Source organism: Schistocerca americana, chromosome 11 (assembly GCF_021461395.2).
Source record: "Schistocerca americana isolate TAMUIC-IGC-003095 chromosome 11, iqSchAmer2.1, whole genome shotgun sequence".
Taxonomy (NCBI): domain Eukaryota; kingdom Metazoa; phylum Arthropoda; class Insecta; order Orthoptera; family Acrididae; genus Schistocerca; species Schistocerca americana.
Genome location: NC_060129.1, coordinates 25,301,346 through 25,320,366, shown reverse-complemented (window position 1 = coordinate 25,320,366; position 19,021 = coordinate 25,301,346). Strand labels below are relative to the sequence as shown.

At 38.3% G+C, this 19,021-nt stretch overlaps 1 protein-coding gene across 1 annotated transcript in view; it reads right to left on the bottom strand.

Annotated features, from left to right (window-relative positions):
• LOC124553992 (histone-lysine N-methyltransferase eggless-like) overlaps positions 1–19,021 on the bottom strand; it is a 374,632-nt gene that overhangs the window by 193,143 nt on the left and 162,468 nt on the right. Inside the window, exons 6-7 of the mRNA XM_047128016.1 lie at positions 17,370–17,516; positions 13,001–13,120 (exon numbers count right to left, since the gene is read on the bottom strand). Coding sequence (XP_046983972.1) covers positions 13,001–13,120; positions 17,370–17,516 — 267 coding nt within the window. The remainder of the gene's footprint in view (positions 1–13,000; positions 13,121–17,369; positions 17,517–19,021) is intronic.

Below are 19,021 nucleotides of genomic sequence, written 5' to 3'. Positions count from 1 at the left end.
AGGTGAGCAGTATATTTCAGCAGGCATCAGCATCAAAGATGATGTAGCTACCAACAAAATGGAACTAGCATGAGCAGCTTTGTAATGTAGGTAGAACCAATGATGCCATGTAGTAACATTTAGTCAGGTAACAGCTTACACACTGATTTTGGATAATGGTTGCACAGATCACATTATTAATAATGAAAATTATTTAAGTGTAAAACTCTAAAGCAGCCTGAAAATGTAAGAAATGGAGATGGGCCAGAAAAATAGGAAATACAGCTTGATTACAATTAAACATTCATTACTTGAGCCAGTGTAGATTGAAAACTGTTTACCAGATAGGTACCCAACTTTATAGAAATGATGTTCACACTGTGCACTGCAGGATTTATGTTGTTAGTAGTGTTAGTGTCTTGACTCACTGTTAGGTGCTGGTACTGGTATGGCAACATAGGGTTGAAACACGAGCATTATGTTACGAACAGTCAACATGGGCCTGGACAAGATGAGCAGGGTTTTACTCATAAAGTTGTTTTATCAAAAACAACAACAGGGTTGCTGCTCTTTGTGAGTAATCATGCATTAAATGTATAGAGAGAGAGATCTTCTTTCTCCACCAGGGTTGAAGAACATATTTGGTAGTTTAAATTAACTAGTGATATGGGAATTGCTCTTAGGAGATGCTGATGGCCCACTGCAGCACATAATATTCAAGAAATTACTGTTGCTGTGGCTCAGAATGTTAAACACAATGTGCAATATTCACACAGTGCATGAGCTGCATCACAGCAGTCAGTCAAAGATTCCATGGTCCACCAGTCGAAATGTGCTGCAAACAATTGCGAAAGAGAATCTCTAAAGCAGCTCCAGGCTGTTGTAGATGCAGATGTTTGGCACATTGAGTAATGTTTGTAACCTGGAACATAATTGTGATATGCAATTAACAAATGTTGCTCTCATATGTGGAAATTAAAATGTGTTTCTTTCAATAGTTCATTTGGTATTTTTCTTCCCCATGTCCTTACAAATGTTTCCACAAAGTTGCATTATCCAATGATCACTCATTTTTCATAGGGGCTCTCTCAAATAGCAAAACTTTAATTGTAGCCACCCTGCATAATTAATTATTTTCATATTTGTAATGACATGGTTCCAACTGAAATGAAAGATGTATTTCATGTGAAAGGCATGGACAGAAATTTGATCAGTTATACTGAAATAACACAGTTCTGCAACATAAAAATTGTTTCAAATTTTTTAAGTGATTTTTATAATGTTTTCAATGCTGATTTTGGGAAAAATAATGAAAAAGTTCCATCACATACAGTTATTTCAGAAATTGCTTGTCTAGTTTTAGATTTTTTTCAATATTTCAGCACTCTAGTGAGTTTGAATTTTGGTTTTTAGGATCTCCATAAACTGCTATTTAGTCGTTTTTATATTAGATATATGTAAAATAAAGAGTAATTAGGAGAAACAAGCACTATTTTTATCCCAGTGCCTGCCTGTCGCACTGTCCGTTCCCCTGCCATCACCAAGCAGTGAGTTTCTGCTATTGTCCAGTTCACGGTACCTCTTCAGTCTGTGATGTTCACATGTTGCTGTTACTAGTGCTTTAAAGTAGTGACTGTTTTCTTGTGTTGTGAAATTGTTTTATGGACGATGGCTACCAGAGGATGTATAAACTCTGTAGTTGCTTCTGCTACATTTGTGGTAACTATACCATTAAAAAGCAACAAAGAAACATTTTCAATTTTGTTTAAAAATATATTTCGCCTGGAGCATTAAAGTTCATTTTCTCCACTCACATCTTGAATACTTCCCTGCAAACCTTGATGCTGTAAGTGAAGAGCAGGGCGAAAGATTCCACCAAGACATCAAAGAAATGGAAAGAAATATCAAGGAAGATGGAACATCAATGTGATAGCAGACTACTGCTGGATAATAAAAAGAGATGATCCTCAACGAGTCCACAACCAGAAAATCAATAAAAGAAGCTTTGACAGAAAGCAAAAGCATTATTATAAGGACTTATGAGCTTAAAGAGAATTGGAAGTGTACTGGAAACTTAGTTTAGAACAAGATTTATAAATAAAATAAATTTTTATAACGTTGGAAAAAATATGATAATTGCTCGAATTTTGTTATTATACCCAAAAATACTGCCTTTTTTGTGAGAAAACTTGACATGATAGAAAAAATGGATTGCATTTTGAAATCAGCACTGAACAGTTCACAAAAGTCAGTTATCAAATTTCAAACAACTTTCAAAAAATATTTTTTTTTGCAGACCTGTGTAATAGAAAAATATAAAATTGTATCTGTAGGTAATAACTCAAAATTTTGTGAAATGACAAGAACTTACTTGTGATTGCTTTGAAAGAAGATAGGCTGCTGTGTACAATGACATGTAAAATTTTAAGAAAAAGATAAATATAAATAATGTGAGTAGTAGGATAGTGTGTTGGTAACGAACCTCATTGCACCAATGCACCAAATTCAGTGTTATACATGCTAATGTCCAATCCCAGCCAGCTCATCTCTATGAGTTCTGTCACTTACAAGACATAGACATCATTTAATACTTCTGACAGAGACCTAGCTCAGACTAAGTAGTCCCAAAAGTAGGATGAATCTAGAGGGCTACATCTTTTTTAGACAAAACACATGACGGGGTGGAGTATGTACATCCTGCTTTATCACTGACTATGCTAGCCACATCCAACAGTAATGAAGATAATCAAGTGGAACATATGTTCACTGAGACAAATTCCCTTAACAGAAAGTTCCTGAGATGTGTCCTCTACAAATCTCCTAAAGTAGGCAGGTTGGCCTGCTTCAAAACTGCTCTTTCGAGCCTTGAATCAACAAATGAACATATAATTATAGCTGAGAATGGAAAATCCACAATGGAATGATGCAATATGATGAGGAGGGTAGTTGCTACTCACCATATACCGGAAATTCTGAGTTACAGGTAGGTACAACAAAAACACTGTCAGTAAGTGAGCTTTTGGTTAACACCACCTTTGTCGGTAATAGACAAAATGCAACTCACACACACATGGCCACGGTCTCTGGCTGCTGAGGCCAGATTGCAAACTGCAGTGCACGATGGGAGAAGCAAGGCTGAGGCAAGGGTGAGAAGGGCGAGGGACAGAAGGGTAGGGGTTGGGGATGGTAAGGTGCTGCTTGTGGGAGCATACAGGCAGGGACAAGGTGGAGAGTAGGTGGAGTTGGGAGGTTATATGGAGGGCTGGAGAGGGGGGGAGGGGGAGTAGAGGACAAGAAGACAAGTAAAAAGACTGTGGGTGCATTGGTGGAGTAGAGGGCTGTGTAGTGCTGGAATGGGAACAGGGAAGGGGCTAGATGGGTAAAGACAATGACTAATGCACATTGAGGTCAGGAGGGTTGCAAGAACGTAGGATATATTGCAGGAAGAGTTCCCACCTGTGCAGTTCTGAAAAGTTAGTGTTGGTGGAAATAATGCAGATGGCACAGGCTGTAAAATGGTCATTGAAATGAAGAATGTCATGCTGGGTAGCGTGCTCAGCAATAGGGTGGTCCAGTTGCTCTTTGGTCACAGTTTGTCAGTGGCCATTCATGTGGAGAGACAACTTGTTGGTAGTCATGCCTACGTAGAATGCAGCACAGTGGTTGCAGCTTAGTTTGTAGATCGCATGAGCGGTTTTGCAGGTAGCCTCCCTTTGACCAGATAGGTGATTCTTGTGACTGGACTGGAGTAGGTGGTGGTATGAGGATGTATGAGACAGATCTTGAAGCATCATGGTATATTACAAGGATATGAGGCAAGGGGACGGGTGCCGAGGTTGTGTAGGGATGGACAAGGATATTGTGTAGGTTCATGGGACAGAGGAATACCACTGTGAGAGGGATGGGAAGGATAGTGGGTAGGACATTCCTCATTTCAGGGCACACAGAGAAGTAGTCCGAAAGCTGGAAGAGAATGTGATTCAGTTGCTCCAGTCCTGAGTCGCACTAAGTCACGAGTGGAATGCTTCTCTGTGACCATGGTGGGGCTTTGGGTGATGGCTGATAGGAGAGATAAGCATGGGTATCTATTTTTGTACAAGATTGAAAGGGTAATTACAGTCTGTGAAGGCCTCAGTGAGACCCTCAGTATATTTTGAGAGTAACCACTTGTCACTGCAGAATTTTATAAAACCTCTTCTCCATCTGTAAAATTCTCCTGCTATGCAGTCCCAAATTCCTGGGTCCCCTCTCACAAACTGAAGCTCTTGCCCTCCACGAACTAGAGCAACATCCACAATGCCACCTCAAAAACTCTCCATCCTGTTCACTTCCTACTCCTACCTTGGACTACCACTATCCACCACCTCTACAACAATCTCCAAACTTCCCCCACGTGCCCTCATAGTTGACAAACTCTACATTGCAAATCTACTACACGTACCCCACCCTCAAAACCTCCCTCCCAGGATCATACAGAAGCCAGAACCTAACCAGACCGAAACACAGTCATGAACCTTTCTTCCAAAAGTCTTAGACCCACAGAAGTATCCATCCTTTCCCAAGGCTACACCTTTTGCACAATTCCCAAATTCAATCATGCAGAACTTGTTAAGGACCTTCTCTCCTTTTCCTAGTCGCTACAGTGTAAACACATTTTCCCACCAACCCTACCAATCAGCCTCAACTAAAGGCCAATGTTAAGCTGTGCCTGACTCATGTCACTCCTCCATCCAACCATGATCCACCTCCACTATCCTGCAAATCACCCCCTGTTAATTTTCTAGAATTTCTTAATCTGGGTCCTTGCCTCACCATTATTCCCTAAATCCCTCAGCATTCAAACTAACCTTACATCTGCAGAGAGAACAGCAATCCACCACCTAAACACGAATTCCAATCTTATAATCCCACCTTCTGACAAAGGTCCCACTACTGTCATTTTAAACTGCAAGGATTACCTGATATAAGGATTCTGCCAGTTGTCAGATCCATCCAACTACAAACCTCACCAGAGGATCTCCAGTCGCTCCTCAAATTCTTAGGCCCATCCCAGAACATCTCCTCAGAGTCCATCTCTCCCCTCACCCCTACCATACACATTTGCTGCACTCCTACCTTCTATGTGCTTCCCAAGTGCATAAACCCAACCAGCCACAATGCCTCATTGTAGCTGGTTACTGTGCCCCCAATAACAGAATCTCTGCTCTTGTAGACCAACACCTTCAGACAGTCACCCAAAACCTACCCGTTTATGGAAAAGACAACAACGATTTCCTCCATTGACTCTTCAAAGTTCCTGTCCGTTTACCACATGGTAGCCTGCTCATCACTACTGATGCAACTTTCCTTTACAGTAACATCCCTAATGCCCATGGTATTTCCCCAACTGAAAACTATCTTTCCCTATGCCTGATGGATTCCAAACCTACAACCTCCTCCTTAGTCGCCATGACCAACTATATCCTCACCCACAGTTACTTCTCCATTGAATGCATTACCTACAGGCAAATCTGGTATATGGCTATGGGAACCTACCCTACACTGTCCTATGCCAACCAACCTATTTATGGGTCATCAAGAGGATTCCCTCCCTAAACACCTGGAATCTCTAACCCCTCACCTGGTTCAGATTCACAGTTGATATTTTTGTGATATAGATCGAGGGTGAGGGCATTCTACCCACATTCCTTCAGAACTTAAACATGTTCTACATCATTTGCTTCACCTGGTCTACTCAATTTAACAAGTCACCTTTCTCAATGTTGACTTCCACCTCAAACATGGCTACATCAGTATCAATTTCCATATCAAACCCACCAACCACCAGCAAAACCTGCCCTTCAACAGCTGCCACCTGCTCCATACCAAGAAGTTCCTTCAGTACAGCCTAGCCACTCACAGCCATCACATCTGTAGTTATGAGCTGTCCCTCTCAAAATATACTGAGGGTTGACCACTGTACAACTTTACATAACTGAAGTTAGTTATGAAAAATCATTAAATCTGTTCTATAGTTGACCTTCTCAGCTCACATTCTTGCTCTGGTTTCTGACTGCTTGAACTCCCTTCTTCCCCTTTTCTCCCATTTGTTCATTAAGATATTCATTCTCTATGGTTTTATATTCAGAATCACAAAAATGTTCACTCCCTGAATCAGTATTCTTTAGATCAATATGTCTGATGTCCTCTTCCACAATATTAGCATATCTGGGAATGATAACTTTATTGCTAGCCAGTACACTGTATCTAACTTCACTTTAGCCTACTAAATTTCTCAAATTTGTTTTACAGTCCCACTTTGACAACACATGCAATAAATCAACTTCCATACAACTTTAAATTTTCAGCATTAGGTTTCTTCCCATATCTAATAAAGAAATTTCCTTTCAATAGTATTAGCTAAAGTCTGTGTTTAATGTACACATCGGTACAAATGAAATCTATCTATTCTTGCTGCAGCTAACAGGCATTGTGGCATATCCAAATTGACCAAATGCAGCTTTCAGCTGTATACAGAGGGCAGCGGGTGTGGTGGGTAAGGAAAGAAGAAAACTACTGTGAGTGTCTTGGTGGAATAGAGGTCTGTGTAGTGCTGGACTAGGCAACGATTAGTGAAGGTTGAGGAGAGGAGGGTCATAGGAACATAGGATACATTGCAGGGTGAGTTCCCATCTGCACAGTTCAGAAAATCTGGTGTTGGTGAAAGGATGCAAATGGCACAGTCTGTGAAGCAATCACTGAAATGAAGAACTTCACGCTGGGTGGCATTCTCAGTAGTGGGTGGTCCAGCTCTTTCATGGTCACAGTCTGTCAGTGGTCATTCATGCAGACAGACAGCTTGTTGGTTGTCATGCCCATGTAGAATGTAGAACAGTAGTTACAGCTTAGCTTGTAGATCACATGACTGGTTTCACAGGTAGCCCTGCCTTTGATGGGATAGGCAATGCTTGCAAACGGACTGGAGTAAGTGGTGGTGGGAGGATGTATGGGACAGGTCTTGCTTCTAGGTCTATTGCAGGGTTGTGAGCCATGAGGCAGGTGGTTGGGAGCCAGGATTGTGTAGGGAAGGACAAGGATATTGTGTAGGTTCAGTGGGCAACAGAATACCACTTTGAGAGGTGTGGGGAGGATAGTGGGTATGACATTCCTCAGTTCAGGGCATGGCGAGAGTAGTAAAAACCCTGGTGGAGAATATGACTCAGTTGCTTCGGTCCTGGGTGGTGTTAAGTCATGAGGGGAATGCTCCTCTGTGGCCTGAGGTGGGAGTTTGTGAGGTAGTGGATGACTGGAGAGATAAGGCATGGGAGATATATTTTTGTACAAGGTTGGGAGGGGAGAAACGGTCTGTGAATGCTGCAGTGAAACCTTCAGTGTATTTCAAAAGGGATCGCTCATCACTACAGGTGTGATGGCCATGAGTGGCTAGGCTGCATTGAAGGGACTTCTTGGTATGGAATGGGTGACAGCTGTCGAAGTCGAGGTATTGCTAACTGTTGGTACATTTGATATGGATAGAGGTCCTGATATAGCCATCTTTGAGGTGGAGGTGAACATTGAGGAAGATGGTTGGATGGGCTGAGTGAAGTGAATGTAGGAGGTGTTGAGGCTCTGGAGGAAACATATCACAAAGATATCATCAGCAAATCTGAACCAGGTGAGGGTTTAGGGATTCTGGGTGTTAGGAAGGATTCCTCTTGATGACCCATGAATAGATTGGTTGGCATAGGATGGTGTTGTGCAGGTGCCCTTAGCCATACCCCGGATTTGTTTGTAGGTGATGTCTTCAAAGGAGAAGTAATTGTGTTGAGGATATATTGGTCATGATGACTATGAAGGAGTTTGTAGGTTTAGAATCCATCGGGAATTTTGAAGGTAGTGTTCAATAGCGGTAAGACCATGGACGTTAGGGATATTACTGTAAAGCAAAGATGCATCAGTAGTGACAAGCAGGAAACCATGTGGTAAAGGAAGAGGAACTGTGGAGAGTCCGTGGGGTGAATGATTGATATCTTTTATATGGGAAGGTATCTTGCAGGTAATAGGCTGAAGGTGTTTGTTTATGAGAGCAGAGATTCTCTCAGCGGTGGCACACAAAAGTTTCTTGACTGAAGACTTTGTAGGAGTTGAAAGATAAACAACACACGCAAAATGGGCAAAGAAGGAACCTATAGTAACCTAAGTGTGATGAGAACTAAACTAAGGGATGACACGCATCAAAATGAAATCAGAGTAGAAAAAATTGCAAAATATAATGGGGCATAGACATTAACAGTTTGATACTAAATTTATATTGGCTCAAAGATGGTATTTATTAGTTCAGGAAGGGAAGGAGAAGCCTGACATTTCATTCAAAAACAAATTGAGGAGGATTCTTAAAAAAATCAGTGTATGCAAAAAAAATTCAAAACTAAGCTAGGCATGGTACTGGCATAATGTTGACCTTTTACATCACCTAACCAAGTTTTAGCAAATGTTGACTACTGCTGTGTGTATGTACACTCCAAATCACAAGGTTCTTGCAAAATATAATACATGTGTTCTTACAGTCACATAATTTCTCTCTAGTTTCACGGCTCTCTTTCCACAGCAAGCAGTTAATGAAAATGTAATACACTGGTTGCTTTAAATGATGAAACTCATTGTTGTAACAATATTTGCTGGTGGTAATATTGTTGAAACTAAATTCCATTGTCAACAAACACATGCAGCTTACTTTTAGACAACTGTTAACTTCACACATGTACAGAAGCAGAATGTATGATGATTCTTGTGATTCTGAAAATAGCATACAGTTCAAAGGATGTTCTGATGGAACAAAATCCCAATTCAAGTAGACCTGAAACACAAAGCAAATAGTGTAAAAAGGAACCTATTATTAAATGCAATCATGGACTTGATGTTTCACCTCCAAAAGCTAAGAGAATCAACAAATTGAGAGTTCCTGAACTCTGCTATGAAAATATTTCTCACTTTCGTCATCACATGAGATCATTACATAAAATGTATCAAGGTAAGTTCCTATTGAAGTTTCTTAGTATTTCTTCACCTCAGCACAGTGTAGTAGACACTTAAAATACAAAAATCAAGAAAACAGTGACAGTATCATATATCATTACAAAAAGGGATTGTGAAGTAGTGCCTGCTTGTGCTGTCACTTTCCAAAGAGCATCTGGCATGTCAAAGGATATATTGTCCTCTCTGGCAAGCAAGTTCCATGAACATGGAATGTTGCAAAAGGAAAGGAGAGGAGAGGAGGCAACAGAACAGGAAAGGATAATAAACAGGTAACTATTGTCATTAAGAATAACACAAAAAATATAAGCACAGAGAGAGCCACCATGGAATGGGAGATCTATGGGAAGTTATTTACCTTCAGATCTCACAGTCAATAAAATGTTCAAGAGATTCTGTGAGGAAAGAAAAGATTTAGGACTAAACAATGCTCCTTATCAAAATAAAAGCAACATTTCAGTTTATCATTCAGGACACCTGATACCAATACCTGATCCACTTGTAAGGTTGGCTTAATGAAAATAAATGTGGAAACATGTCTGCAGAAGAAGAATGTACTACAAATGAGACAGATTACATAAAATCCATGCACAAAGATAATGCAAGTGTCAGTAAAGATTTGATTTGACATGCTGCAAAAGCAGTCAATTGTAAAACTATCCGTGACATTTTCTATGCAAGACAAGAATGATTATACAATCTGTGCATAATGATCCATACTAAGGAGCACAAAAGGAAAATTATTGTTTTCTACACCTTGTTGGAGACAGAATCCTCAAGAGGATCCAATCAAGTTGCTTCAGCTTTGCTGGACTTCCTTTCTGACCTAGATAAAAACAATTGGCATTAATACTATACATCTACTCTCCAATTCTTGCAGCAGCCAAAATAAAAACAGTTGTATGATGGTGACGCTTACAGCATTCTTGAAAAAGAGCACAAATTCGATAATATTCATCACTTCTTCCTTGTTCATGGCGATAGCTACATGCCTACAGAGCAAGTATTTGGCAGAATTGAGAAGTCTTACAGAAAGACGCCTTTTGTCTTCTAAAAAATAATATGATATTTCAGAAGAGCATGGTCCTCTCAAAACACAGATTGGACTGTTAAAAATCTAAAAGATAGTGCACAGAAAGAACTAAAATCCAACCTACCATTAGAATTGGACAGACAGCATCACATCTCTTACAAAAGAGCAAAGAAAATTGTTACTGTGGCAGTAGGATATGCATACTCTAGAGATTCAGTACAAGTTGACATCCTGAGATGAAAGAAACCATGCCATCCAACAGTACTAACATCCCCTCTTTTACCAAAACAAAATATGGTAGGCAAAGAAAAGAAGAAAGATGTGTGTACCTTCCTAAATTATTTTGAAACTCCATATGATGCAAAAGAGTTTTACGAAGATGTCCAAGACAAATCATGTATAGATGTAAGAAAGAAAACAAGACAACAAAAGTGTAATTGTAAGATGCAATACTTTTGTGTTATTCATTTCACACTTCATGTAGTATTCATAATAATGATAGAAGCTAAACAACTGTGTTAAAAGAGTAATCATTGCTATTACTATATTATGCCACTGTATTTCTATTATTACTTTTGTATTCTCAGTAAAGTCAAAACTCTAAATTTTAAAAAAATGATGCCGTATATTTTAATATATGCAAAAAATACATTTTACAACAATGCAGGCATATATAAAACAGTACAGCACATAAAAAAATTAGTTGTAGAAAAAATACACAGAACTGAAGTCAGCAACATAACTATCAACAATAATTATACGCATTTATCAACTTTTGAAAAAATTGGAAAAATCACACCTTCATATATAGTTATAAAGATAAAATTTTAATGTATTTCATTACAACACTTTAGTAATTTAAATGAGATCTAATAGTCATGTAAAATTCAAATTCTCAAACATATCTAACTAGGTGATAACAGAAAAATTCATTTAATCAAATATTGTATCTGTTGCATTTATCAAGTTATGTAAAACACTCCTCAGTTATGGACAAGAGAATGGGCCCTTTAGAGTTTTATATGAAAATTAAAGTTCTAAGGGAATGTTTATCTTACTGCACCTATTTAACCTGTCTCCTTTAACAGAAAGTATTTGTATGAGTTGCTTGAAAGAAAGATCTACACCAGAATAGGACATAAAAACAATAGTTTCAATGTTCTAAATCTCCATATATGTCCATATACTAGATACACTACAGGGCTATTACAAATGATTGAAGCGATTTCATAAATTCACTGTAGCTCCATTCATTGACTTATGGTCACGACACACTACAGATACGTAGAAAAACTCATTAAGTTTTGTTCGGCTGAAGCCGCACTTCAGGTTTCTGCCGCCAGAGCGCTCGAGAGCGCAGTGAGACAAAATGGCGACAGGAGCCGAGAAAGCGTATGTCGTGCTTGAAATGCACTCACATCAGTCAGTCATAACAGTGCAACGACACTTCAGCACGAAGTTCAAGAAATATCCACCAACTGCTAACTCCATCCAGCGATGGTATGTGCAGTTTAAAGCTTCTGGATGCCTCTGTAAGGGGAATTCAACGGGTCGGCCAGCAGTGAGCGAAGAAACGGTTGAACGCGTGTGGGCAAGTTTCACGCGTAGCCCGCAGAAGTCGACAAATAAAGCAAGCAGGGAGCTAAACGTACCACAGCCGACGGTTTGGAAAATCTTACGGAAAAGGCTAAAGCAGAAGCCTTACCATTAACAATTGCTACAAGCCCTGACACCCGATGACAAAGTCAAACGCTTTGAATTTTCGGCGCGGTTGCAACAGCTCATGGAAGAGGATGCGTTCAGTGCGAAACTTGTTTTCAGTGATGAAGCAACATTTTTTCTTAATGGTGAAGTGAACAGACACAATGTGCGAATCTGGGCGGTAGAGAATCCTCACGCATTCGTGCAGCAAATTTGCAGTTCACCAAAAGTTAACGTGTTTTGTGCAATGTCACGGGTTAAAGTTTACGGCCCCTTTTTCTTCTGCGAAAAAAACGTTACAGGACACTTGTATCTGGACATGCTGGAAAATTGGCTCATGCCACAACTGGAGACCAACAGCGCCGACTTCATCTTCAGGATGGTGCTCCACCGCACTTCCATCATGATGTTCAGCATTTCTTAAACAGGAGATTGGAAAACTGATGGATCGTCGTGGTGGAGATCATGATCAGCAATTCATGTCATGACCTCCACGCTCTCCCGACTTAACCCCATGCGATTTCTTTCTGTGGGGTTATGTGAAAGATTCAGTGTTTAAACCTCCTCTACCAATAAACGTGCCAGAACTGTGAGCTCGCTTCAACGATGCTTTCGAACTCATTGATGGGGACATGCTGCGCCGAGTGTGGGAGGAACTTGATTATCGGCTTGATGTCTGCCGAATCACTAAAGGGGCACATAACGAACATTTGTGAATGTCTAAAAAACTTTTTGAGTTGTTGTATGTGTGTGCAAAGCATTGTGAAAATAACTCAAATAATAAAGTTATTGTAGAGCTGTGAAATCGCTTCAATCATTTGTAATAACCCTGTACTTGCAATGAACCAACACTTATAACATCTTGTATGTTGCAGAAATAAATATGATAAATAAATTTAAATTCTACGAAAGTCTGAATTGTAAATTAAAAGCAAAATTTAAGCAAATTAAAAGAAAACTATTTGGATAATTTCCAGAATACCACTCAAAAAAATTATTTTGATGTAACAGCAAGTTATTAGGATATTTTAAACACATTTTAAGAAAAAGATGTAAACTGTTGAAAACACTTCTTAGTATTTTCTTGTGTTTATTTTAATAGCAAAATTGCATTATGTGAAACAATTCTTTTAATTCAGAGAGGATTATACTTGTTCTTTGTCAAACTGTGCCTCCAGATATCTATGGTTGAACTACAGCATTTGAAACAGCCTTACGTATCCTTGTTTTCAGTATGTGCTAATACACTTCAAAAATACAGCAAAATAAATATACCTGATATGGATGTTTCTCTTGTGCAGATGTAGTTTTTGTCACTGGGTTCACTACAGAAAATCTCTGTTGCAGTGTCTGATTTATGTGTTCTTTAGAAAGGAGAGGGGATGGCCACTGTTGCTGAAACAAGAACAATATAGAAGTACATTGCTATGGAAAAAGTGTGACAGTGTTGCATATATTTATCACACAGAATACAAATGCTCTTCAAATTACCAAAATAAACAAACAATAAAATTCCAGGTAAATAATTACTCTCTAGTCTGGTATTCTATTTCAGCTTCCCCAATTCTTCATTGATGGCAACACAAGTCTCCAAGACTATAAAAGCTTTTCTTAAGCCATAACATGCACCTCAAAACTTTATTATTCTATTTTTTCAAGATTTTTTGACATTAATGTGATACCCTGATTGATTAATTAAAAATCAACAGTTGTGAAATCACTATGTCAGGACAAAAACTATAGTTGTCCCATTTTTGGGACATTGGCAAAATTAACTATCAAAAAGCACATTATTAATTTCAATGCAGAAAAGTGTACAAAACATCAAGAACAAGATAAAAACACTGTAATATTACTGAGTATCTATTCAGTATGAAATGAAACAAAACACTTATAATGTATACCAAAATTGCATACATTTTTGTAGTTTATTTCCAGTATGCACATTTGTCGTGTGTTTTACTTGTCACAATAAAGTGGTATCTTGGGTATAGTCATATCTCTTTGCTCACCCATACTCCCATCACTTTGCTTCATTGCATTTTGGTGTTGATCCTGTTTTCTTTGAAAGGTACATCTATATTCTCTCTTGGACATCCAAAAGCGAGAGCTCCTCTTTTGGGTTAGCAATCTGACATGCACACCATATGTTTACTATCCAGATATTAATGATCTGGATGATTGACAGCCACCACTATGTCTTTGATTTTGTCCTAGTCCTATAAAATGATATCCACATCTCCAGTAGATCAACACCTATTCCCTGTACATTACTCTCACGGAGAATCTTATGGCTTATGATACCCACTAAGATGTAGTATGCCTACAAAGAATTTTAGCTCTTCTTTGGCTAGGAGAAAATTTATATTGTTCTGTTGGCAAACATAGACTTTGCTTTTTTGTGTAACAGTATTCATTAGTCCCTCAAGGAAAAAATCCTCAAACACCTGTCACACTGTATTATTTGCTAAATATTCTGCAACATGGTGATTTTTTTGTGTTTTCCCATCTATGTCCTAATGCTTCTCTTTGCTTAGCTTCTGGAGGTAAGTTGGTAACATAAGCTTCATCCTTCCCATTCCTTCTGGTTATAAGTTCTGAATTACCTGCGACATATTGTACAATATAGTCACTGATTAGTGGATTTTCTTTGGTGTCTCTTTCATCTGTCACTTTATTTACGTTGGGTGGAATAATCACTAATTTTAAGTTATCAGCATAGTCTTCATTCATTTCATACCTCTCCAGTTACTCTAACACTTCTTCAATCATAAGTCCATGCAGCATTCTTTTATTCAATTTAAAAAATAAACTGTGAAAGGGAATATTTCATTTTACTACCTGACCCTGGAGAAAATCTCATAAAACGTGAAGAAAGCAGCTCTCAATAATGTAAATAGTAATTTTTGTATATAAGATGTGTACAAACAGGCACATCTACAGTGGAGAGTCATTGTCCCATAACTGGGCCGCTAAAAATAAACTGATATTGCACTTACTTCTGGAAATCTGAGATATACTGAATGTTACGTGGACATCTGTAGGTTCATATCAAAAACACCCAGACAACTAAATCACAATTCACTCTTGTACAGAAACTACCATCAGGCATACAGAACAGCGAAGTGCAAATATATAAAAAGAGGCAAATTAATTCCTTTCCCAAAAATAAGCTAATTAGAGAAAAATTATTTCTTTTCAATTTCCAGGTATTACAGCAGTCAGTTCAACATTTAGGTGCAACAATCAAAGCAAAAAGTTTGATTGGTTATGTAGAAATCAATAAAATATTTGCATCCCAAAAATAGAGAGAATGGATTAACTGTATCCAAATACACTGCTGTCAAAAAATGAATGACTCCAATTCCTTGGTAGTGAGTAACATTATAATGGGAAAATCCATCTGCATAAGAAGCAAAGTATCTGAAGATAATGTATCAACAAATTAACAAAAGGATCTATATTGCATATTCGACAAATAGTTCTGTTAGTCCGATATCTTGAAGAAAGAAAATCAAAGCATAATAAAGTTATGAATATAGTTACTACTTCAGAAGGGAGCTCTTCGGAGAGACTTTCCTTTACTCACTAAAAAAATTTCTGAGGGAGACAACAACATGACTGGATGACATTAGTGTGTTCTGTATTGTAGACACAAGTAGTCTCCATAATGGTGACGTGGGAACAACCAAGCTTCTTTTCCTCACAATACAGTTAATGGAAATGGTTAAAAAGAGTAATACTCGAAAGTGATCATTGAGGTACACTGTGGTGCATTTACTGTGTGTTTCTACAACAGTAATTTAGGATTATGTTGCCAAATTCAGACACTTATGATGATTCAATGCAAGATACTTGATAATGGGAAGAGGGTCCATGACTATGGTACCATCACTAGAGATTCCAACAACTGGTACTGAAGGACACCTTCACTGACATGAAACAATTTACAGGACAAGGAACACGATAGGATCAGATTAACGCTACCATTGGCCTTAGACTATAGCACGGTTTTTGCAAAATCAGTAAAGCTTGAAAATACAATGGGAAGTTTGAGTAAACTATTTTATTCATGTAGGTGTGACATACAATCTAACATTTTATCCTCCTACATAAACTTCTCTTTCTCAAAACAAAACAAATCTCAAAACTCATTGTAGCAGCATCCCAGAGAGTTCACACTTACAAAATAAGAAGGAGGAGAATAAGACCAGCTGACAAAATGCCATGTCACACCTTAAAATATTTAAAGCACCCCAGACATGCAGCAATGTATATCTTTTCATAAAAAATATAGAAATGGAAAGTATTTTGTGGAATTTAAATAACAGATTAAGTAAAGATAATAGCTCACCATACTGTTGGGGCACTGAGTAGTTGACAGGCACATAATCAAGACATAGTGATGCTATCTGTCAAATAAATCCTCTTTTAAAGCTAAAAGAATACACGTATATATACCTGCATGGCAACTTTCTCTCAGCTGATTACATTGCGCCAACACTGCACCTGGAATGGGGTTAGGGTCTGTGTCAGGTGGAGTAGGTGATGGGAGAAATGAGAGTAACAACAGTAACTGTTATGAAATTGTGTCGAATGATGAACAGCCCACAGTTGCACTAAATTCTGTTTATTTTAAACCTTGAGCATGGTTTCTGCTATAATATTATAGCCTTCTTCAGGAGTCATGCACACTAATAAATGAGAAATGTCTTAGCCCAGCATCAAGACCAATAAAATAACTTCAAAAGTCGTAAGCCTGTTTCGAACATAAGTAAAATTACATATGACTATGTATGTCCTCCATCACTACCTCTGTTGCACTGGGTGCACGGTCGCCAAATGTGCTGCATCACGTGCACCATAGGTGGTGCACACCACAGTGAGGTACGTAGCATGGTTTATCAGGCAAATTATATGCTCTAATAAATTACAGGGCTAATTCTACCAGCCAACCATAGTTGTTTTACATAGCAACACTACCAATGATTGACATTATTTCTGCAACTAGCACCCTAGTACATGAGTGGACTTGACACAGCCACTGGGCTGAGACATTCTTCATTTATTAGTGTGTGTGACTTCTTAAGAAGGCTATATTGTTATAGCAGAAACCATGGTCAACATTAAAAATAAACAGAATTTAGTGTAACTGTGGGCTGTTTTTCATTTGAGATGATCAGTAACTAAGGTTAGGCTGAAAGTACCTGCTCATTCATCACTCAGCTCTTACAGAGTAGTTATTTGTTAGCCCTCACCTAATTTCTCACTTTTATTCAATGAGGGACCTATTTTTCTTTTGCCAAGAACAACATAACTTTTTTATCACTTGGGGTAATTACTTTTACTGAACTAGAATAAAATTCGATACTTCTTGACTGTATAGACCTGCTACACAATTCCAATAAATTCATGCAACGACTATGGAATACATCTGTTCACTCTCTCTCTCTCTCTCTCTCTCTCTCTCTCTCTCTCTCTCTCTCTCTCTCTCTCTCACACACACACACACACACACACACACACACACGAGAGAGAGAGAGAGAGAGAGAGAGAGAGAGAGAGAGAGAGAGAGAGAGAGAGGGAGGGAGGGGGGGGGGGGGCACTGCTCTTAATGATATGAAACTGTTGTTATCAAACATACCTTGTCTTTCCCTTCCTCTTGCATGTTTGTGGTTCCTGGTGGTGCACCAAGTACTGATAAACCCTGTTGCAACAGTTGTTGCAAAGGCACACGCTGAACTGGAGCAGATTCAGTTACATTCCCATAACTGAACGTCTGGTGTTTTCTCTGCAGTAACAGATGTTGGTAATAGTCTATCAATAATACAGCTACAAATAGATAACTGTGAAAGAAATCTGTGTTCTCTAGCTTTCATTTTAATTTACAAACTTTTGCGGTAAACTTTTAAGATAAAAACAACAAGTTATTTCAACTATTTTAAACAGTTACTGAAAGTTTTGCATGAGGATGACCTACCAGTGTCCCAAACAAATAGATCTGCATTACACTTATGCAACAAGTCTTTCCCAGCTTCTCAGGCCCTACCAGAAAAATGCATCACAGTAAGGTTGTTAAAGGCTCTGCTACCACATACAAGTTCCTGGTGTATTCTGGCCCACGGAACTCAAACACTGGCTTCAGAGCATGTCCAATTACTTCTGAACTTTCACCTTGTTATACAAAGTGTGACTGAATAGATAACAGCATGTATCTTTAAAACCAATATGCTTCTAGCATTTCTTATTTAGGAAGAATAAATTTCAGATTCCTACAATGTCAAATAGGGTAAGTGAAACTCGAAGACGAATTATGTAAAATCAAATGGAATTACAGAAGTGTTATAAGAGGTACAGCAGAAAGTGAAGATCAGGGACAGGGCAGGAAAGTAATTCAGATGTAATTTTTACAGTACAGCAGAAAATAAAAAAAAAAATACTTTAAATATCAAAGAACTATCAGACAGAAAAACAGGACTTGTTTCAAAAATGAAAATATTCCATAGAAACCATTCAAGTTTATGTATCAACATCTTCAATACTGGTGAGGTGTCCAAAGACCTATAGAAAACTAAAGGAAATTCCATCACAAACTTATAAGTGGTGGAAGGATATTTAATGTTAAAATAGGGGAAGGGTGGGGGGATGAAATAAGTCCTCAGTGGATAGCTTCAGATATAACAGCCATGACAGAGGTCATACATCATCAGTATAATTTGCTGAGAACAATAACACATGTCCTACCAGAAATATTTGAGAATAAAAGAAGTACAGAATGCATTTGACATGGACCAAACAAAACTAAAACTGAAATTTACCATATTTTACCAAACAAAAAAGAGCTAGAACACAGATGTGATTGTCCTAAATTACTTTTGAATTGAAATTGATTAGTTTATAATCAGTTACAAACTAAAATTAGAAAGCTAAAAACAAACAGACTCTTCAGACTGCCAAGCAGAAAAGTAGATCAATAGAATTTATTTTGAATGATAAACTAATCACACAATCAAGTTGAGATAACCCCAGAGGTGCAGCCCTTCATCAAATATGATCACTGCAAGAAAACATTCAGATTCTGGGCAACCTGCCAAAAAGAGCATAAAGGAAGAGTTGGAGCTAGAAACTCAAAAAAGATTAATGTTAATTTTGGAATGGGCATTGTAAACACAGAATGGCCGAGACTGGTACACTTAATCACGTGATAGGGAAGATGTAAGAGAGAAGCATTGAGCTACTACCCATGCAAGAAACAAAATTTGGGGAGGCAAATATAGTGTTATTCAAAAGGCTCCA